Genomic DNA, 21,759 nt, shown 5'->3' with positions numbered 1-21,759 from the left:
AGCTCCTCAAAGAGTTGAAGGGTTTATCTGGATTTGTTTTTAATAATTTTATCAAATAATGCAATTATTCCCATGCCATTTGTGTTTATCAGTAGCATTCTAGGTAAATTCTGTATGAATTACATTAATCAGTAAAATGTCAAACAGCCAATGCATAAAACATCAGAATTTAAAAAAGACTAGCATCATCAGTATGCTTTTAAATTAAAACTTCTTTTGAAATCTGCTGATAAGTAATAGGATTTGCATTCATATAGTTTCTCAAAGTAGTTGGTTTTCATAATTGGCTAGTTGTTCAAATTTAACAATTAAAACAAGCCAAACAGTTAATCTGGTAGGCAACATCAGAAGCAAGTGTTCCACTACTGTGCTGAATATGAATGAAGTTTACATACAGAACCCAAGACCTATTTTTATGGTACTTGAATAGCCAGTTGTCAGGGAATACTAAATGTGTATTCAGATGGCTCTTCCTCATCTCCTGAGATGTCACACTTGCAGCACAAAGATATCCAGGTCATTGTAAATTTTGTGAGGCACCTTTCGAACTTGCACGTTGGAGATTTCATTTTGTGTTTGGGGGGTTGTACGGAGCTTTAGGGTCATGACTTAAGGCACAAGAAAACTGCTGGCAAGTCACAGACTGTACAGGCATTAAACAGCCTACACCAGCAGAGTGTATTTTGTAATTAATACAGTTAATTGTAGGACTGACTTGAAAATAACTGGTTAAAAGGGTGCTGAATGATACTGGCTTAACTATATCGATTTCTTTGTTGTTGCTGCTTTCTTTGCAGTTGGTTTCTGTTAGATTGTTTTAAAGATATGCACACAAGAAAGCAATGACTTCCCTCTAGAATTCTGAATTTTATGTTCTTTTTGAAATATATTAATACCATAAAGAGAATATGAATTAGTTTCTGTAACAATTTTACTTAAAAGTGAGAAATGATGATGTACAGCTTTTTTAATTAAAACTGTCTGAAGCTACTCTACTTCTGTCTTTTGTTCCTTCAGAAATACAGGAAGTTTCATCTTAGCAGACTAGAGCATGTATGGAGCAACAGAATATGTGCTTTGATAGTTTTGCAAGAACTGTTGCCAATTTTAATGTGGTATTGATGTAGTCACATTTCCTTTCCCTCTGCTACAACTGTATCTTTTTGTAAAATGCTGAATCTTAAACTGCTTATGTAGTTTATATTTTTCCCTTAAAATATATGAACTCTACTGTATTTATTGTTCATTTTAGAAGGACAAAGAACAAAACGGGGTGATAATACTTCATTTTGTTTAATCTTTCCCCTCTGGCTATTTAGCTGTGCTTATTGCAAGATTTGAATATGGCTCACATTGCAGTATCAAATTATACAGAACCTTTTCTCAAATTGCCCATATTTTTGAGCTAGTAAGATGTTTACGCTTAAACAGTTAAGTTACATCTGTTATAGCCCATCATCTTCTGCAATAAATACATAAAATAGTCTTAGTGCAGGTCTTTAAATGCCTTTCTTCTGCTCTATGAAATGTAGAGCTTTTAATAATATTCTTTACTTTTCTGACAGCAAGTTTTCTTAACTTAATTACTGTGCCACATTGCATTTCTATTACTATGTAGTTTCCCTAGTAACATGTCAGAAGGCCTTTATTGAAGGGTTCTTAAAGTCCAAAGAAATTGTCATTTTTCTTTCTTTATTATTTTGTTGACTTGCTCATATCCAGTTAGGAAGGACAGAATTTTCTGTGCTCAAGTCAGATGCACTGTTCTGTTTGTTGTTTTGTTATAATGAATAGCTGTGCTGGGTCAGCAAACAGCTGTAGCCATCTTCCATCTGATCTGGCTAAAGGCTCTGGGCAGAGCAGATCCTAGTCTTGTTTTGTAACTTAACTCCGAGGAACAGGGTAAGGAGGAACTGTGGGTTGACCTCGCCACTTTATTTAAAAAAAAAAAAAAAAAGAGTATTCTAGGTTGATACATGTACATCTGTGAATGTACACTAGTCTGTAAAGTGTGAGTAAACAAAGTGACTGTGTGCTACATGGAGCTGAAAGACTCAGTGGTGCATCTGTTTGCAGAAAGCTCCAGAGTTGGCTTTTACAGCTTCAAGTGTCTCCCTGGGAGAAGAGGTTAGCAGGAGTAACGTTGGCTCTCTGAGCTCAAGTAAACTAAAGCTTGTTACAGATGTTAAATGACTAGAAATAAGATTATAACAGAATCCTCCCAGGTAAAGGAATCAGAGGTTTCTTAAGTCCTGTGTTCAAGCAAATAATAAAATTATTATAAGCAAGTAATAAAATTCTCAGCTTAACCTGGCACGGGGATAATTTTCTGAAAAAAACAGCACTCTGTACACAGCTTCAACTCTGACCTGTTGTTTATCTTAAAAATCCTAGGGAACAGCTAAAGTTACAAATTGTGGTTTGATTAAAATCTATTTCTTGATCACATTGTTTCTTGGAAGCAATAATTTATGTCATTTGGAATAAAGGTGCGTTTATTGCTGGAATAAAGATTGAATTTTAAGCTGTAGTCATGAAAATTAGTAAGCATTAAGCATTATGTTGGTTTTTTCCTAATGACATAAGACTGAATAAATAACTGTAGGATGTTTGTAATCAAAGATGAAGATAGACTGGGTTACTATCCTTTCTGGGAAGTTGAAAGTTAGTTTGGGGCTGATATTGTTTGGTGCTGGATAAAACTGAGGAAACCTCTGCAAGCAACTGTTAGTGTCCTCTGCAGATGAAAGATAGTGGCAAAGCAGCTTAGCACTGCAGGGATAAATCTCAATTTGTCACACCTCCCCCTTTTCGAGTTTAGGAGTTGGTTGCAGTACAGAATTGTGTATTTTGATGGTGCTTTCCCAAGTAGTATGTACAGTTATTATAACAGAATATAGGAAAAAAATTCCAGTCCTTTGCACTTACACTCTACCACCTAATGCCTTAGTTACAAATGTTTTCCAAATATTGTCAGCTGATTTTCCCTATTACTTTTATGAAAGTCATCTTGCAGCAAGAGAAGGGAAAATAAGAATGTGGTGTTTATATAAAACAGCAAAGAATATTTTGGAATTTTTTCTTGCCAGTGTTTAGCAGGTTTTTTTCTTATTTTTTATTCTGTTTTTTAAATGTATTTGCTTAAATAAAAATTATGCTGAAGTCTGATATAATCTCTTCTGTTAAGTTTCCTCTACAGGACTGTTTCTGTTATTTTGCCCATATTTGCCAGTTCAGTGCAGGTACTTTTCAAATACGCATATAAATATTCTTTCTGATTTCAGTGGCACGATGCATGAATCAGAATGGGAGCTCTGCTTAGCTAGTGTACAAAATACCACATAATTAACAAGAATACTTAAAGGGAAACATGAGGTTAAACATTAAAATTATATTCCCTACCCCTCCCAGAAATAACTTGTGGAATCCTCAGAAACCAACTGTGGAGGAAGCAGAAGAACCACAATGAGTACGAAGTACAAGGATAATATTAAAAGAGTGAAGTTGTCATGGAAACAGCTCCAAAACGAGCATAGCCACAAAGGCAGCACCAGACCACAGGATCATAAAGATGCTTCAGCAGTCGGGGTTGAACCCTGGCATCCACTTTGTAAGGAACAGCATTTGCTTGTAGGAAATAGAGGCACTTTTATCTGCACTTCTATTTCAGGGTTTTTTTTCCCTGGCATTAAACAGGGAAACTGAATTTAATTAACTTCTTTTTAAGTAGAAGAAACTGTATAGTGGGTAACTATGATACATTGCACAGGCAGGGAAAATTTTTGGCTGATCAGCTGTATCTTCTTTGAGAGATACTATCCTTTTGAGTAAGTGTTCTGTAACAGTAATTTCGACAAGTTTTAGCGTGTATATCTGAAGTTAGTTGGTTTTTAATTCCTGGAACGAACCATATCTATAATTAAACAAAAAATTGAAAGTCTGTCTTTTTTTTTTTCATTTTATTACATTTTCAAACATGCAGTGAAGACTGGTGCAACATAACATAGCTTCTTTGAAATGTCTGGCTCATCTTAATTGCCAGAAATCTGTGAAGATTGCCATCTTCTTCATTGGCTGAACTTGTTAAAATTTAATGTCATTTAATATTGCAAAAGATTCTATTTGCTCTTGAATTCAAACTGGTATTTTTGATTACATTTCTCAATGTTTGATGTTAGAATGAATGCTTTGTTTTATCTGACTAGTCAAGGTAGATTTTTTTTATAAAATTCACTAATGAAGAACACCTTTCCATGGTTTTGAAAATAAGTTTGAACACTTGATGCTGGTCCATCTTGCAGGGTTTTTTAGTTTCAAAATGCACAGGGCAATGTTAAATATAGTATAGTAAAATAATACAAAACAAAGTGCAGCGTAGTTGTTTCAGTAGGCCACGCTACTTCTTACATTTTTATTTGATAAAGCCGTTAAAATCTAAAATTATAGCAATTTTTTTTCTTGATTCATATGTTTAAGACTGAGATCACTGCTTTGTGACAGCTCAGAGAAACAGCTCTTGCCTTTGCATTGTACAGGGACAGTTTTTCGGTACTGATTACTCAGGCACCATCAGAAAGCTTATATGGAACTAGATCTGACAATCCCAAGTTTATACAAAAGTGGAGCTTTTTATGTGGGAAAACATCTTTTGTTGAATAGGGATGGGCATATTTTTCACTTTTTGACAACTTTGATTTTCTATGATTATGACTATGGTTTTGTTAAGAAGAATGAGTCAGAAAGGAAAAGCTTCTTAATTGATTTGTTTTGCTGCTTGCAGAACGTGGGGTTATATAACATCTCACAGGAGATCGGGCATCAGGAAGAAGAGTGATGAACAATTTTGTGTCTCATATCTCAGTTTTGTTTCTGGTTGGCTGAACAATAGGCAAAGGACGTACTAAGCTTTTTTTCAGTTGTAAAATAGTGTTTAATTTTTTAAAGCTGCATTGCAGGAGAGGAGCTGCACAGTTGGGAAGGAAACATTTACTGACAGTAAGAAACTGAAACAGCCCCTCCCAACCAAGGCTGAAACTTCATATTGGTCATCTGAAGATGAAAGGCTACTAGTTATCTCTGAGCTGTAATCCTATTACTCGGGAGCAGTGGCTCTGCTCTCCCTGCTGTCCAAGGCTGGGAATATGCAACTTCTTGGCCAAGTGCCCAGATAGTAAACCTGCCTTTTAATATTGTGCTCTCAGTCTCCTCGCAAAGCTTCTGCCCCCAGATCTTCTATTTAGTTATATGATACTGTACAAAAATCCAGGATTATTAGGGAGGAGTTACTAATTCCACAGACTTGCAGGTTCTGGTTTTCTGTAGAATGGTTATTCGTCTTTCTTGTGCTGAGACATTTTCATATTTTTACATTTTTGTGGATTAGATGTGCATTGCCATTTTAGTGTGAGGGATTTAGGTTCAGAGAGAAATTAATTTGCGAGTTCTAATTTTAGAGATCATTTATTCTATACAAACCTGTAATCCATCCTGATCAAAGTGTGTTTTTCTGTGCATTGTCTGCTAATGAGACTGTACCATCCATTGCAGGAACCATGCTGTAACATTCTCTCACTCTGTAAGTTAAAATGTTTGCTGCAGTAACCTTAAATAATAATCCAAATAGAAGTTTCGGTGAAAGGATTGCGGTATTTATGTATAGTTGCATATAGTAGTTAATAATATCCATGTCATATTGTATTAGTCACATCTTTAGGGAATGAGTTATTCCGATTCGGTTTTCATCCATTATGTATGTATCTTTTGGAAAGATCAAATTTTGTTAATGAATCTTTCCCCTCCTTTCTTCCTTGTCCCCACATAACCATTGAAAATGCCAGTTTGGATTTCTTAGCATGGGACTGAAGCTTAAATCGTCTATCACAGAAGCAGAATCAAATGTATTTTAAGCAGAGCATTTGCAATAACTTGAGTTGGTAGTTGAGAGCTTAAATACAGTAGGAAACTGCGGCTACTTAGAGCATCTGCCCTTTCAAAATATGTCCTGTGACATGAGTGGCAGGTTGACTTTAAATGTTGGTGTAGCCAAATGCAGAATGAGAATATGCAAATCAAGGCTGCATCTACACAATCATTTTCGCTCCTGCTCTGACCTTTGGAGAATGTTTTGGGGCAGAAGAAAGACTTGAGCCTAAGTATAGAAAAAACAAACATGCCCACACAAAGCTGTAAATGCTTTTTGTTCCTCTTAATCCAAAGAGGGTTTTTTTCCCTATAGTACACTGAGTCATAAATCTTATGCATGATCAGTAAAATCCTTTCCTACACAGTTCAAGAGAACATATTTCTTACGTGCTTCTTGCAGCAAGTCACATAGATGGGTATTTATTATTGAGTGCATTGTGGGGTGGAGATGAATATTGTCTTATTCAAGAAGAACTTTAAAGTAGATAATTTCTTTTCAGATGTAATATTTTATCAGTCCTCAGAAATACCCAGTGGAAATGTGCTGCTTCTAAAGCTTTTTCCTTTTAAAAACAGGAAAAAAAGTCTGGATATAGACCTACAGAATTTTACTATCTTAAGTCAGAACAAAGGCAACCATTTGTTTTGTTTATAATTGTTGAGATGCTCATAAAGATAATCATATTGTCTCTTACAACTTCTGTTTCGTAATGAGGTGTTTTAATAGAGCTACCACAAGGAGGAAATCATAGAAACTTATTCAAAGCAGATTTTTAGTTACTTCAAGTGAAAGGATCTGGGAAAAATCAAAATACAAAGTGTTCAGTCAATAGAAAAAAGCAATAGGTGCTGTAAATGCAGCGAACTCCCGAGGGTGTAATCATGGAGGTGAACTTACCAACGCCTGTCTCACTCAGAGGTGAAATAGAATCAGAAAGCGGTAACATCTGTTATTGATACCTGAGGTAGATAGTTCTATTTAAGCAAAATATTGTTACCATTCTATAGTTTGCAAGCAGATTTGTGTAAAAATGATTTTCAGATTTTTTTTATTTTAAGTACCCTCCTTTAAGGTACAGTGAAGAGTGTCCATGCATGTTTCAAAAAAGTACATTTACAGTTAAAATTTGAATTCTTTAGAAAGGTGCTTTAAAGCCCATTTTTCTGCACAGGTAAAGCCAGCAAGCCTGTTTCTGTTTTGATCAGACATCTGTTTCACTTTTTGTGTTTAATTTAGAGTGCAGCTCTAGAATAGGAAGGTTGGTCTTTGATACTTGCTATAAAGCATGAAACCAAAACAAATGATGTTTGCGTTACTAAGCAGACCTTTTCCTTTTTATTATTAGAACGCGTGTTGGAAAATTTCTCAGTAGTTTGTTTTCAAGTAATGTTACACAGATTCCTTATCTTTGTTGTTAAACGTGGGAGGGCAAATATTGAGGTTGGGAAGATTGGTTGTTTTTTGTTTTGGAAAGAATATTGAGATAAGAAGAAATATTACAGAAAACCTTTACCTTCAACATGAGATGGATCGGCTGGGACTGTGCTTAAAAGTGTGTTTTGCTGTTACTGCTATTTTACTGAATATTATTATAAATGTTTATCTTTAAATATTTTATTATCTTTTGCCACTTTGAGAGAATTATTTATAGCTGTGAAAGTAATAATATTTAGACTTTGGGAATCATTCTTAATGATTCTCACTTGCTGTCTGATAGCAACTTTTTTCTGGTACTGGTATGAAGAGATTGGGTAACAAAACTCAGGTTTTGGGATTCTTGCTGTGTTCTGTCCTGGGATGATCTCAAGTGGGTTTGGGCCCTGTGCATCAGCTGTACCAGCAGAGACAGGATGAACCACCTTGTGATGGTTCACATCAGGAATTTCCCCTGCAGGTCCTTGTCTTCTGCTGCTTTGGAGAGAACCTGTGTCCCTCCTTGCCATTTAATTTCATTTGAATGTCAAAAACTCAGTGGAGTAAACATAGGGCTTTGCTTCATGGTCTTTACGTATAATGGGTGAAGTAGACTTCAGTCCTACACTTGTTTGATTCAGAGGCAAAAGATAAGATAACCACTGGAAATGCCCTGACAAAGTAGTGTTTTTATGATGGCTTGAGAAAAATATACCTTCTTATTTAAAGTTTACTGCAACTTGGAATTTAGTATTTTTTCAAACATAACTTGCAAGAGAATTATTAGAGACTGTACATAATTTTGTGTTTTCGTATATGTATGCACATGTATATAGGCTGTGTGTTTAGTATTTGCTTTACCTCCCTCATATTAAAAAAAATCTAGCCTTGCCTAGTTTTGCTGCATTAGTTTTCAGCAATATTCTGTGAATAAGTGGTATTTGCAGTTACTGGTTTCTGAAGTATTTTACTATTTCAATAAGTCACCCTAACTGATTGTCATTTCTTATGTTTTTAAAAAAAGCCAAGGAATACTTAAATACCTAGCAGAAATGTTTGGGGGTTTCTTTCCCTTGGTTTGGTTTTCCCTTTCCTTATTTTACTGGTTCTGTAGTTGACCGTATCACTGCAGCAATTCCAGCTTGCTCGTCTTAGGGTGAGAAGTAACAAAGTAGAGGTTGGCAGCATTTCCAGCATTCCACTTTCCATGAGTCCCCATCTGTGGGAGTCCTCCCAGACTTCTGAAGCAAAGAGAGCAAAAAGCCCAGACAAACTAATGATGGCTTGGCAGCTCTTTAACCTGGGAGCTTGCATACAGCCCCTGGCTGAAGAGGGGCAACCTGCTGGTTCCTGGTTGAGGATCAGGTTCTCTGTGTGGCTTTGGGAAGAGCGGTGCTGCCACAAGGTGGGGACTGTCAGAAGGGCAGAGGGGGACTGTCAGAAGGTGGAGGCTACTTCATACTCCTTGCCAAGTGTTAACAGATGGTGTTTTGGGGAGCAGCCCGAAACTTCATCTTAGTACCAAGCTGTAGTGACCCCATTGACTGTATGATGGTTTAAAGAGTGTGATACTTAGTATCACACTAAGAATTAAGTATTTTTATATTCTTGTCTTTCATTGTTTCTCAACCCTAGGAAAAGTTATTAAGCCCTTTTTCTGCTAGATTTTATCTACTCTTTAATATGCAGATGTTCTCTTTTTGTGGAGAAGGAAGCTAGAGGCAGGAAAACAGCACAGCACTGTCAGGAGAGGGTTGGTTGGTTTGTGGGGGTTTTTGCTGGTGCCAGTTATCTGGTGAAATTCATGTATATGTGTTTGCTGTGCCTTTTCTTTTACAGGCTCAGAACAAAGAAACAAAAGTTCTGGCTGCTGCAAAGGTGATAGATACTAAATCAGAAGAAGAACTTGAAGATTACATGGTGGAGATTGATATTTTAGCATCCTGTGATCATCCTAATATTGTCAAGCTCCTAGATGCTTTCTACTATGAAAACAATCTGTGGGTAGGTATTTTTCCTTCTCTAAGTGTTTTTACTTATTTCAAAAGGTTATTGAAATTACAGTTTTTTCTTTATTAATAGATCATTTGTCAATCACATTTTGTCTGGCTTGTCAATGTTGGGATAACTACTCGGTTTCAAAATGAATTTTTAAATTGTGAATATGATTTAGGAAATAGTCACTATAAAATTGTGCTACACTGAGTCATTTGGTCAGGGGTTTGAATCTAAAATGTGGAAATTAGCAGTTCATTTCAGTGTATTGAGAGAGTTCTTAATTGATGCTTATTTGTAGCAGCAGAACTCAAATTTTAATTACATTAGTACAATTTAGAGATTCAGAATCCACACCTGAAGAATAAATAATGTGCTGAAAAGGTCAGCCTGTGAAGTATGTATTTTAGATATGAGTGAATCTGTTGGCACTTCCAGGAAGGACAATTTACCAGTACTTGAACCATAATTAATTTACTTAAACCTGAGGTATTAGACCCTTGATGTGTGGTGAGCATACATATGACTACACGTCACTCCTCTGCTGTATCCTGTGTGTTCACTGGAATAGCTTTAGCTGTGACAATACAGTTTTTTCTTTTAGGTGATCCAATGCAATATTTATAAGTGCTTTTGGAATTGTACAAAGAATACATGTGTGGGGGTTTTTTAAAGTTTATACTTAGAAAAGATACCTAAAACACATAAAAGAAAATTTTCTTTGGAGTCTTACGAATAAGCTTTATCTTTTAGCCATGAAAACGATGGATGTGTAATACCGTATTTCCTCATTTACATTTATTTTGCTAAGCTTAAAACTTTGTCATCTTAATGCAGACTAAAAGGATTTTATATAAAACAGTGGAATAGTAAAAAAAACCTATTAAAAAGTTCAGTATGAAAGCGAGGATGCATAAGAGGCAGAATATGAAACTGAGTGGATAGGCTTTGCTGGCAGAATGAAGATAGAGGAGTAAATAGTTTGAAAATAAAGTTGTGGCTACATAGTTACAGTGTAGTGCAAGGGTATGAAAGCAACAAAGAGAAAGCTTAATGATGTGGTAAGTAAACAGAATTTAGTGGAGGGGAAAACAGAGAAGAATGATAGTTGGATGTAAAATAATACACTGTTGCTTTATGGGTTTGGAAACATGACTTCTTTATCAAAGAGACCTTTGTCAGCTCAAACAGCAAATATAGAGAAATAAATTCCTTATTTACAATTTCCCACACTTGACTTACTTGGCATGTAGAAGCATGTAAATGGAATAATTTTTAAAGGCCTTAGAAAGAGTTGCATTATAAAATAAATTTGTTGGTGTCATTGTTGTGGGGATTAATTGCCATAGTAATTTGAAGTAATGTGTGACATAAGTGGTGTATCTAGTAAGTGTTATGCTATAAAGTATAGTTTGAGATTTCCTCTTTTATGGGCAACAATACTCTGATTTTAAAATTACTCTAAAGAAAAAGAATAAGATATTATTTCCCAGAATATTGACTGTCTGACAAGAAATACTCATTATCTGTCAGGCTGAAAATTACAATTTAATGTTTAAAGTTCAAATCAAAGAAAAAACACATATGGAAGAGTGGGGTATCAATCTTGAATGACCTTTCCTCTTTCTTGCTCTCCTCATTCCCTTTGTCTACCCTCTCTGTGCTTTGTGTATGTACTTTCTGTCCTTTGTGTCAGCACAGTTTGTATTCCAAAAGAGTTGCAGTTTATTTTTGTTTCAAATGCAACTCAGAACTGGAGATGGACTTGTTCTAGTATATTCTGGGATAAAAGCCTTGATGTATTGTAGGCATGAATGAAAATGAAGGAAAATTAATGTAAACATCTGAATTTAGTAATTTTCTTTAGCTTTTAAGGGTATTTTTCTGTATTTTCATCTTGTCTGAAACAATATAGGAGATAGCATCTGCTAATGGAAAATCATTTAGCTCTTGGACTTTTCAGTCAGGGAGATTATAGTATAGAAGTAGAGCTTAATAATCAAGAAATGACTTTGCAAGGATTATGTAAATCACATTACAAGGAGTAGGTTTAAGCTGACTGTTTCATTATGTTTTGTTATGGTATTTTATATTTGGATTAAAACTTTTGTCTGAGGATCTCCAAGTATTTTTCAAATAATTTGCTTGAGCATCACAGCCCTACTTTTAGCTGGGTAACAATACCAATATTTTACAGGTTAGTAAAGTAATGTGTAGAGGCAAAATAGTCTGAAACTCTGATCTCTCAATAATGCTCCCTTAATTGATGATTCAGTTCAGTGGAACTGTTTAATTTCTAATTCCTGTATTTTATTTGTTTAAATACAGATCCTGATCGAATTTTGTGCAGGAGGAGCTGTAGATGCAGTCATGTTGGGTAAATAAATTGTTTCAAATAATAAACTTAACGCCTTAAAATGATAATATATATTGTAAGACTTATTTTGTTTGAGTATTGTTTTGATATGCAAATATTTCTGTAATTGGTGTGCTATATGTGTTGACTGTTGGGGTATTTACACCTATATCTATGGACATTGTAACTTCTTAAGTTAGATTTATTTTCTCTCATTTTTAGTGTTTGTTTACTTTCTAACAACATTTTTGTTTCAATCCTTTGAGTAAATGTGAAGAGTTGTTTTCAAATGCTTATGGAGATCTCTGTTGTTGTAACATAGTCTGTATGAGCCCTTTTCAGGACCTCATTTTTCCTCTTCCACTGCCACCTTCCAGGTTAGGTTGAGATAATTCTTTATATTGCATCTACCTTCAAGTTAGATTTTTTTCTGTGCTTATTCCTCAAATTAGATGAATACTAATACCATTTAAGTAAAGGATCTGGTCTTTAGCATCTCTGTGTAGCACATAGAAGAATCAATCTGTAAACTATATAGCTTTTTCACAGTTCAGAGAGGTGGGTATGCATAATTGATAATGGAGAGGCGTTTGGGTTCAAAGCATGAAATTTTTTCTGAAAGGAGAGAGTATTATAAGATAGAATTCTTTTTCTGACATATGATGTTTAGAATCTGTCAGATAAATTAATTTTCACATATATTACTATACTGATTGCTATGAACACATAACGTAAAATGCAGAAATGTTGTGATTATTTCTGTCTCTGTCTTGTAGAGCTTGAAAGGCCATTAACAGAGCCACAGATCAAAGTGGTGTGCAGGCAGACACTGGAAGCACTGAACTACTTGCATGAAAATAAGATCATCCACAGAGATCTAAAGGCTGGCAATATTCTTTTCACATTAGATGGAGACATTAAACTAGGTAAGAATGTTGCATATAAAAGACTTTCCCAGAACTTGGCATGGTCTTTTAATTGTGTTTTCCTCAGGCTGCAGTTTGTCAGAGTTCATTATTTACCTACTGAAATACCAATCTAGCAATGAGGGGTTTTTCAAAAGCAAGTGGTTTGCTACTATCAAGAAAAGAAAAAGCTTGAGCAGATATCCTGATGAAACTTGGCACATCTTTCACACTCCGAAATCAGCAGGGGTAGGAGTCATGTCAGTATCTGCACCAAGTTGCCTACAGTCAGACCCAACTCCTACTGTTTCTTAGTATAACATTCTTACTTACAGTTGCCTTTACTATGGTAACATCAGAACTTCCCTTTGAAATCGTTAGTTTGGAAAATGAGCATTCTTTACTATCACCAAAAACCAGTACCTAGTGCTGTTGTCTCTTCCTTTGTTGGAGAGGAGTAATTATCTTAATTAGTCATCTTAGTGTTTCTGTGTCTTGGTCAATTGTTTCTTACACTGAAATTAGGACACAACAGTCTGGAGGAAAATTAATACGAATTTACTATTGTTGATTCCTGTTTCTTTAATCTGAATTTAAGCAATCATCCACATTTTCACTCTGATTTGATAGGGAATCTGTGAGGATTCCTCCATATAGAACTGACAAAGGACTACTGGTGGTGAATAGCCTCTCTTCATTCAGCCAGGAAAGGAGAGGAATTATCTGGATCCACTTTGTTTCAGGGGCAAATGTGTATAAGCTGTCAGCCTTTACCCTGGCTCTACCCATGGCATAGTTCCATGACATTGCAGTTCACACTCAGGTTTCAGAACCTTCTCTCTGCATGGTGTTTGTGATTAGTTGTATTTCTTTGGAAGCCCGTTACACGGAGGGTAAAGGTAAGGGGAATCAGAGTATCAGCACAGTGAACTGGGGCTCTGAACTCCCAGCTTTGCTACAGACAATCCTTGTAAACTTAAACAAGGAATGTCCAACTTCAGAAATATGTCTGAATATTTCGTATTGATGGCAGAGTCTCAGCAAGGTTCAGTGCATCATCTCTGTTAAGAAGTTGAGAATGTTTGAGTACTTGATTTTCTATAATGATCAGTTTAGTGTGTCTGTGCTTTTTGCATGAATCCCCTTGCTCAAGACTCTTGCTTGTACTTATATTCCTTGCATCTGGCTTTCTTTTAATCTGCAAAGTACATGTAACTATTGTTTTAGCTTTTCTACAAATCCTGAAGATTAGTGATGGACTGGGGGTCATAGGCCTTATTTTTAAATGTAATAGAACTGCTATCTGAGATTCTTAGTACTGCTGTAAAAGAAACCACAGATCATAGCAGGAATCTCATGGTCAGAGAAAGTCATTTGTTTCTGTTCATTTCCTCACATGACCTGGCTTCTCCTCACACAGACTTGGAACTATTTTAAGATTTTGTCAAGCCTAGCTGATACACAGCACCTTGCAGGCTGTCAAGATACTACTTAACAGTTCAGACCACAGGGAGATTTCTGCCACACTTACATTTAGTGATACATTCAGGTTTGCAAAGATTTGCTTTAGTTTTGAGAAGTGTACAGCATCATTTGAAGGAGCATTTTTACTACTTTTAAACTATTTGTATTTTGACTCTGCTATGCACAGAAATGGGTAATTCCTTGTTTTACAGATACATAAATGACAAATTTCCTTCATTGCATTTTATTTGCATAAGGATTTGGGTTTTATCATTTCAATATCTCTAGTCCCTCAAGATTTCAGATTTTGCATTTGAACCATTGCAAAAGTCCTTATTTTTTTTTTGCAGAGCAGAATTAGACTTCTCAAGTGTTGAGCCCATCAAGTAATTTTGTACAGATTAAAGATGGACACATATGGCTATTTTTGTCCCTTTGCTCTAATCTCTAGATCTTCATTAACAAAATTACATCTATAATAAGCATACGACAGTTATTCAAATATCTTTTTAAGTGAGAAATGTAGTGCTTTGTAGACAAGTAATTGCAAAGATAAAGTTGAGTTTTGGTTGGATATTACATCAAAGGTGGATATGTAAGCTTTCCGATATTTGATGTAAAGTGAAAATCATGTGAAAATAAACCTGCAAGATAAAGGAAAAATGTTCCTTCATGAGAATTTGAGTCCTGAAATTAAAAATTGAATGAGTTGTTGAATTAATGAGAGAATTAATGTCATGAATACCGACTTCATAGGCTAAAGAAACTAGTTTCTAATTAAAATAATTTTAATCAGGTATTCCTATAGTAAATACATATATTGCTCTTGTCCCACACAGCCCAACAGTAGCTTTATTTTCTGTTTTAGAAATGGAGTTTAAGTTTTAATCAAGGTCCTGTACTAGAAATGCTCTAAAACCTTGGCACTTAGCTCTTAAAGCACAATATTTTTATTTCACTTTGAAGTTTTAATACTGCACAATGTTTGCTGTGGAACATATAACATTTAAAAGACAATTGTAAAATAAAAAATATGTTTTCCACCACCCCATTAATAGTATTTTGCTGTTTGCTTTAAGCGGATTTTGGAGTATCAGCTAAAAACACAAGAACAATACAAAGAAGAGACTCTTTTATTGGTACACCGTATTGGTGAGTGCACTGTTTTGCTGACTTTTTAGTAAAAACTAATAACTTAATATTACCTTTAATTTTATTATTACAAGCTTGGTAAATACTGTGTAAATATAGTAAATGAGGGTAGAATGTGCTGCTTAAAATGCTTCAGTGACTGTATGTATTTAGAATGTTCTCAGAACGGATCAGAATGCATTCTCTAATCCAGTTCTTCATTATTCTCTTTGCAGGATGGCTCCAGAAGTAGTAATGTGTGAGACCTCTAAAGACAGGCCTTATGATTATAAGGCTGACATTTGGTCTCTTGGCATTACTTTAATAGAAATGGCTCAAATAGAGCCACCTCATCATGAATTAAATCCCATGCGAGTGCTTCTGAAAATTGCAAAATCTGATCCTCCCACGTTAGCACAGCCTTCAAAATGGTTAGTATTTTATTTACAATGTTCCTAGTTTGTAGGTTTTGAGTACAAGGCATGCCAAGTCATCTGTTTGCTAAACTTCATATTCGTGAGCATAGCCTTGTTGAACTTTGTGGTCTGGTTTTATATTCTGTGTATGTTTGTACATGTGTACACACACATATAATCTGCTCACACAATTGGAACTATGGTCTTTTTGTCATAGTTCTGTATAGAAGCTTTTATACAGAAGTACTATGCAGATTTTGCATTAAAATGTATGTGAAATAGCTTTTTACAAATGCAGTAACAGATCTGAAGACCATCTGAAAAGAGATTGTGTAAAAGCAGACTAAAGCATTCTTATACTAAGAAAATATTTTAAAAGGCATTATCTAGTTGGTCAATTTAATATCTTCACATGATTCAGTTAGTGGTGTAGTAGATGTGATGTATTAAAAATGCAGAACAAAAGATGAACTCTTCTATTAATGGGCAAACAGTTTAAAGGTTGTATTTGTATCATGTTGGTCTTGGCATTCCTGTACTCTTCGTTTTTCCCTGAATCAGTAGAAGAACCTGAAATTGCAGTATAGATTTATGGGAAAGCAAAAGAATATTTCAGTATATGCTAGTCTGAATAGACAGAAGAACAACCACTACCTGTTTGCTTTTCTTGTAGGTCATCAGATTTTAAAGATTTTCTGAAGAAATGTTTGGAAAAGAATGTAGATGCAAGGTGGAGTGCAACTCAACTGTTACAGGTAGGAAGAGTTAATTGTTCAGAACTGTTGTTTAAAGGCAAGCATATTTTGTATTTTTTAAAAGCAGAGCAGTATTATAGTAACAATTTAAATTATTTCAAATCGAGTGTTCATACACAACCTGCTTTTAAAATTGATACATTGATCCTTGTTTGATAAAATTTGGGTAATTGATACCAAGTGCAGATCAGATTATTTGTTTAACATATTTTGATGTGATATAGCTAATTACTTTGTGTAAGTAATTATACTTTGATAGCTATAGTGGATGAAGGAGATATTTCCGTGTGTAGTCAGTTGCTGACAGGTGTTCTAAAAGCTTTAGCACTCAGCCCTCCCTGTAATGCTGTCACTGCAGAACAGCTGAACAGGAATAGATGTGACCAGGTACATTTGATTCTGTTTAACGTCAGCGCTCATTTACCTCATCCACAATCCATCTGGCATATGTTGAGTAGATTTAAGCAGCAGGGCCAAGCAGAGAAAGGAGATTCAGACAGTAGGAGAACAGGTACCTGTTTGCTCTTAAAGAAAAAGAATAGAATTCCAGTTTGTTTTAGGAGAAATTGTTCTAAGGACAAAGCACATTTTTTTCTAGAAAGAATCATCCTAGATAAAGCTTATCAGGAAATAATTTAACTGTGGAACTGAAATGAAAGTTGTTTCCAAGAAAAATAATCTTTTTAAAAATATTTCTACTTCTATTCTTTGGATTGTGAAAAAGGTCAGTATAAATGAATTATTTATATTTTTAGCAAGTTTGTTAGACTACTTACGTGATATGCTTGAATACAAATGTTTTGATTTTAAGACTTCAGCAGAAAAAATGTATTAGGACAGTTATGATTAATGTTAATTGTGAATCTTCAAATTTAAGAGAACCACAATAACATTTCTCTGAAGTTGTATTTCTTTCAACTTAGCAAGTCAGCACTTAATATTGTACTTATTTTTTTATTTTCACAAGCATCCATTTGTTACTGTTACTTCCAATAAACCAATAAGAGAATTGATTGCAGAAGCTAAGGCTGAAGTTACAGAAGAAGTTGAAGATGGTAAAGATGAGGATGAAGAAGAGGAAACAGAGAATTCTCTGGTCAGTTTAAAATTTGCTCTTTTAAATATGCAATCTCCAGCTTACCATGGAGAATTCTGTTTCTGATGTACTAGCTGACTTTTGCAGAAGTCTTCTAAAAATAGCATCATAAACATACTCCAGCCTTATTACAAAATAAGTAGTCAACAATTTCAAAATTAGCGTGTTCTTAAACTCCTAGTAATAAATAATAACTAATAAAGACTAACATCTTCATTTTTTTTACATATATATGTGATATTTTAGAAGTGGGATACTGATTTTTGTGTAAATGGTTTTAAGTCAAAATGACTAGATGAATGAGTGAACGTGCATTTGTATTCCATGAAGTGTTTAGAAGATTAAGAAAGATATTTGACTATTATGCTGTAAACTAGGTTTTACAGCGTGGCTGTCAAAGAAAAAAAAAACCCCAAAAAACAAAAGCCCCCATATTTTACAAAGATGGATGTATTTCTGGAGATGCTTTAAGAATCTTATAACGTGAATAGGGTTGCTCAGAGGGGAAAACCCTGATGTTCAGTGCTGGGGTGGCAGGTTGCAGAGTGCACAGGCCGTGTGCTTCCTGACCTGAGTGGTGCAAGTGCCTGGCGCTGTCAGGAGCTGCCATTACCAGCTCCCTGGTGAAGGAGCCAAATGCAGGAGCAGGAGCAGATCCCTTCATTTCCTTTTCTCACATCACCACACTACTCATGTCCCCTGACCTTCACGCTCCGCTCCCAGTCCACCCTAGCAAATCTCCAAGTGTTCATTCCCACGAGCTTCCTCCAGGACTTATTCTCTATCTCCTAAGGATCATCCACCACCTCCTTCCACTGACGAGCTGCTAAGCCATCAATCCCTAGGAGGGCTGGAGTGAGGTCCACCTGTGACTCAGTTAAATATCTCAAAAGCAGCATTTTAAGAACTGTGAGGTAGATGAGTTCACATTATTTACTTGTGGTAGCTTTAAACACTCCTTGGAGATCAACACTAAGCTTCTAGAATAATTCTCTGAAGAAATATTTGAAATGCAATTTTGACTTAAAAGAAATTGTTTTATGTATGCCTGGGAAACCCATAAAGTAAGAAATGCGTGATCAAACCCGTGCTTGCTGCAACAGCTAACCTGGGATGTTCCCAGTGGCAAATCAGGAGCCTGATCTGCAAATTACAGGGTTCTGACAGTAAATACAGACAGAGAGATATCACAAACACTTTGAAGAGTGAAAGATCAATTATGGCTAAAATGGTACTTTATTATTATATTCTTTTGTATGTCTGTATGTAATCTGATAACATTCATATTCTGACAGTAGCAGTTTCTACAGTGAGGTAACTGTTTCTGTTCTAGTTCTGTATTGCCACTTAATCAGATCCGCTGGAAGTTGTCACCATTTTAATGGAGTTTTACAGCGATTAAAAAATAGATTAAAAAATTTCAGGCATTTTTAACAAAGAACACAAAGTGAAGTAGAAGAAGGTCTTAAAATTTCATTTTATCAGTGCTGCACTAACTGAAGCTACGCATTTTTTTTTCTAGCCAAACTGGCACAAAGACATGTCTTTCAAATCCAGCTGTAGCTGGGACTATTGAGGAACTGAACTGATAAAAAAAAAACAATGTGAAAAGAAAAAGACTCTCGAAGAGTGACTGATGACCATAATGCCTTTCCCTCAATCATAGTGTATTTTATTCAATTATGACATATGGAAGAGGGTTCTTATGAAACTTTCTGTTCAGGGCCTGTCTGCATTTCGTGAACTTGTTCTGTGGTAATGCCAAGTGAAGTACTCTGAGGTTATCAAATTCTTTGCCTGTAAATACAATATTAGTCTCTGTTCAGGTATTCTTCCATAGAACTGTGCTTTGCTTAAGTTACAAAATGTTTAAGTGTTTCTCTTCCTTTAATTTTTTAGCAGTTACCTGCAGAAAAGCGTGCATCCTCCGACCTTAGCATTGCCAGCTCTGAAGAGGATAAACTTTCACAGAATGCCTCTGTCCTGGAATCTCTCTCTGAGAAAACAGGAAGTAATGCAATTGAGGACAAAACAACTGGGGATGAATCTGAGGACATTAAATTTAGGAAAACAGCTGATAAGATATGCGATACTACTGTTAACGAAATGGAAGTGCAAAACGGTTCTGTGCCAACTGGTGAAGATGAGGAAGGCAAAATAATGCCAGCAGAAAAGGACACAAAAAGCCTGGAAAAACCACATAAGGATACAGAACCCCAGAAAGGAGGGAAAGAACTTGACGTGGTAACAAAACCAGAAATAAAGAATGAACCCAACCTAAAAATAGAGAAAGAAAATTCCACAGCAAATGAACAGACAGAAGATAATAAACTGAAAGTAGTACCCACAACTGAAAATAGTGTAGAAACTGAAGAAGGCATTTCTAAGGAAACCGGTGAAAAAGAAGAGAAGGAGAACAGAACAGATCTCTCGGGACTTAAGGAAGAAAAGGTCCCTGTAGAAAATACAGATACAGAGCAAAAGGAAAATAAAAATGAGGAGCAGAAAGAGGCAACAATAGACACCACTACAGAAACTCTACCTAATGCTACAGTCGAAGGGTCTGATGAAGAAAAGGAACTAATAAAGCATGGAATTGACAACATTAAGGAGATAGGTGGTATTGCTGAAACACCGATCAGCGATGGGGATAAAATACCTGAGCTGGAGGATAAGCCAGTGGAAAGTCAGGCTAAGCAGGTCCATGAGATAATCAGCTCTGAAGAAACTCTATCAGAAAGCCAAGATAAAGTGATCAAAGTAGACAAGAAACTGGCAGAAAGTGAAAATGAGGATATTAGTAATATAAGCAGCACGGAGGAAACAAAGATCAAAGACTCTGGAAAAGACGTCGTGGACCAGAAGGCAATACAGAGCAAGCCTGAGGATATTTCTAATAAAGTGGTGGATAACCTGACTGATATGGACCAAAATTCAGGAGAGTGCAGACCTGAGAATATCCAGGAAAACAACATTCAGACAGACAAAGAACATTTAGAAGTTACTTCTCATGAAGTAATGAAGGATAAGCTTCAAAATACTGTCAATGAACAAGGTGATGACTCTGAAGTCACTCCAGTCCCCAGTATTAGTATTAGCACTGAAGAAAATGAGAAAGTCAAAACAGATAATCAAGGCAATACTGAAACTTCCCAGCAGGTAGAGTCGGAGAATGTGAAGGAAAATGACGCCGATTCAGGCACAGGTTCTACAGCTGATAACAGCAGCATCGATTTGAACTTGTCCATTTCTAGTTTCCTTAGTAAGAACAAAGAGACAGGATCAATATCTTTACAGGTAAGTGTAAGCAATCATATGTTTTTTAATATAAATTCTCATGTGAGGTGTGACTAAAATTATTTCAAAGTTTGATTTTTGCAACAAAGAAAAGTGTTGAGTGAGAAACTAGTATGGCACATAAATACAAAACTAACTTTGTAGAAACCAAAGTATTGTAAATTGCACGGTATGACAATGTCTGTATTTTGGCATTTATGCTAATTATTTTCTTAAATTATTGCATAATTATATTTTAAAAATGTGGACTAGCATATAACAGGAATTCTAACAATATTAAATGTGAAAAATTGTGAATGGTTGTAGTTCAGAGCTGATATTCAAGAAGACGAGTTCAATACCTTACTCAACACAGAATCCCTGTTTAATGGGAAAAATCTCCTGTGACATCTAATCTTATCTTGAATTCCTGTCGCTTCCATCATCTGTCTCTCTGTTTAGATTTGGGAGATCCAAGGCAGATAGTCTGTTGGGTTTGTTTATTCCAAACACTGCTGCTGTGGTTGTGCTGTGTCAATGCAGCAATGCCAGTATGAATGAGCTTATTCAGAGGAATCACATTCCAGGCTATGAACTTTATTTATATCTGTATACTAATATAATTATAGCCATACTAAGGTAGTAACTGTGTAACATGGGTTTGAATGGAAGAAAAACAAACCTAGAAAACCAACCAAACAAAAACCCCATAACTGGGCATAGCTGTGCTAAACGTGATTTCAGGGTGTTTGCAGTAGCCTTGACACAGTGGAGATGTAGTTTCAGCCGGGGTGTCTCTTCTCTTATAATGAAACAACAGCAGCTTTGAGAATTGAGATTTCTTCAGTTGTCATCAATCTCATCACATGATTTTTGGCTGATATATATGAATAAAAAAATTAGACTAGCTCATTTATTTCCAAAGCAGAAGTAAGTAGGTGAGTAAATTATTTTCTGTTTTGGAACTGTTTTTCAGAATTAAATGTCTTTTTTTGGTGACTGGGAAAATCATGATCGAAAAGCAAACAG

At 35.5% G+C, this 21,759-nt stretch overlaps 1 protein-coding gene across 2 annotated transcripts in view; it reads left to right on the top strand.

The window, feature by feature from the left end:
• The window catches only part of SLK (STE20 like kinase), a 47,233-nt gene that overhangs the window by 11,432 nt on the left and 14,042 nt on the right, over window positions 1-21,759 (top strand). The window contains exons 2-9 of one of the 2 annotated variants that reach the window (XM_017840311.1): window positions 9,176-9,340; window positions 11,660-11,708; window positions 12,464-12,613; window positions 15,136-15,208; window positions 15,424-15,618; window positions 16,277-16,358; window positions 17,326-17,454; window positions 19,357-20,751. In XM_017840311.1, coding sequence (XP_017695800.1) covers window positions 9,176-9,340; window positions 11,660-11,708; window positions 12,464-12,613; window positions 15,136-15,208; window positions 15,424-15,618; window positions 16,277-16,358; window positions 17,326-17,454; window positions 19,357-20,751 — 2,238 coding nt within the window. Of the gene's footprint in view, window positions 1-9,175; window positions 9,341-11,659; window positions 11,709-12,463; window positions 12,614-15,135; window positions 15,209-15,423; window positions 15,619-16,276; window positions 16,359-17,325; window positions 17,455-19,353; window positions 20,752-21,759 lie in introns of both variants that reach the window. The other variant, XM_017840304.1, reaches the window with a different exon arrangement.

This window comes from Lepidothrix coronata, unplaced genomic scaffold, assembly GCF_001604755.1.
Source record: "Lepidothrix coronata isolate B3197 unplaced genomic scaffold, Lepidothrix_coronata-1.0 Scaffold8, whole genome shotgun sequence".
Taxonomy (NCBI): domain Eukaryota; kingdom Metazoa; phylum Chordata; class Aves; order Passeriformes; family Pipridae; genus Lepidothrix; species Lepidothrix coronata.
Note: the sequence above shows the minus strand (reverse complement) of the source record. Positions and strands in the feature narration are given on the sequence as shown.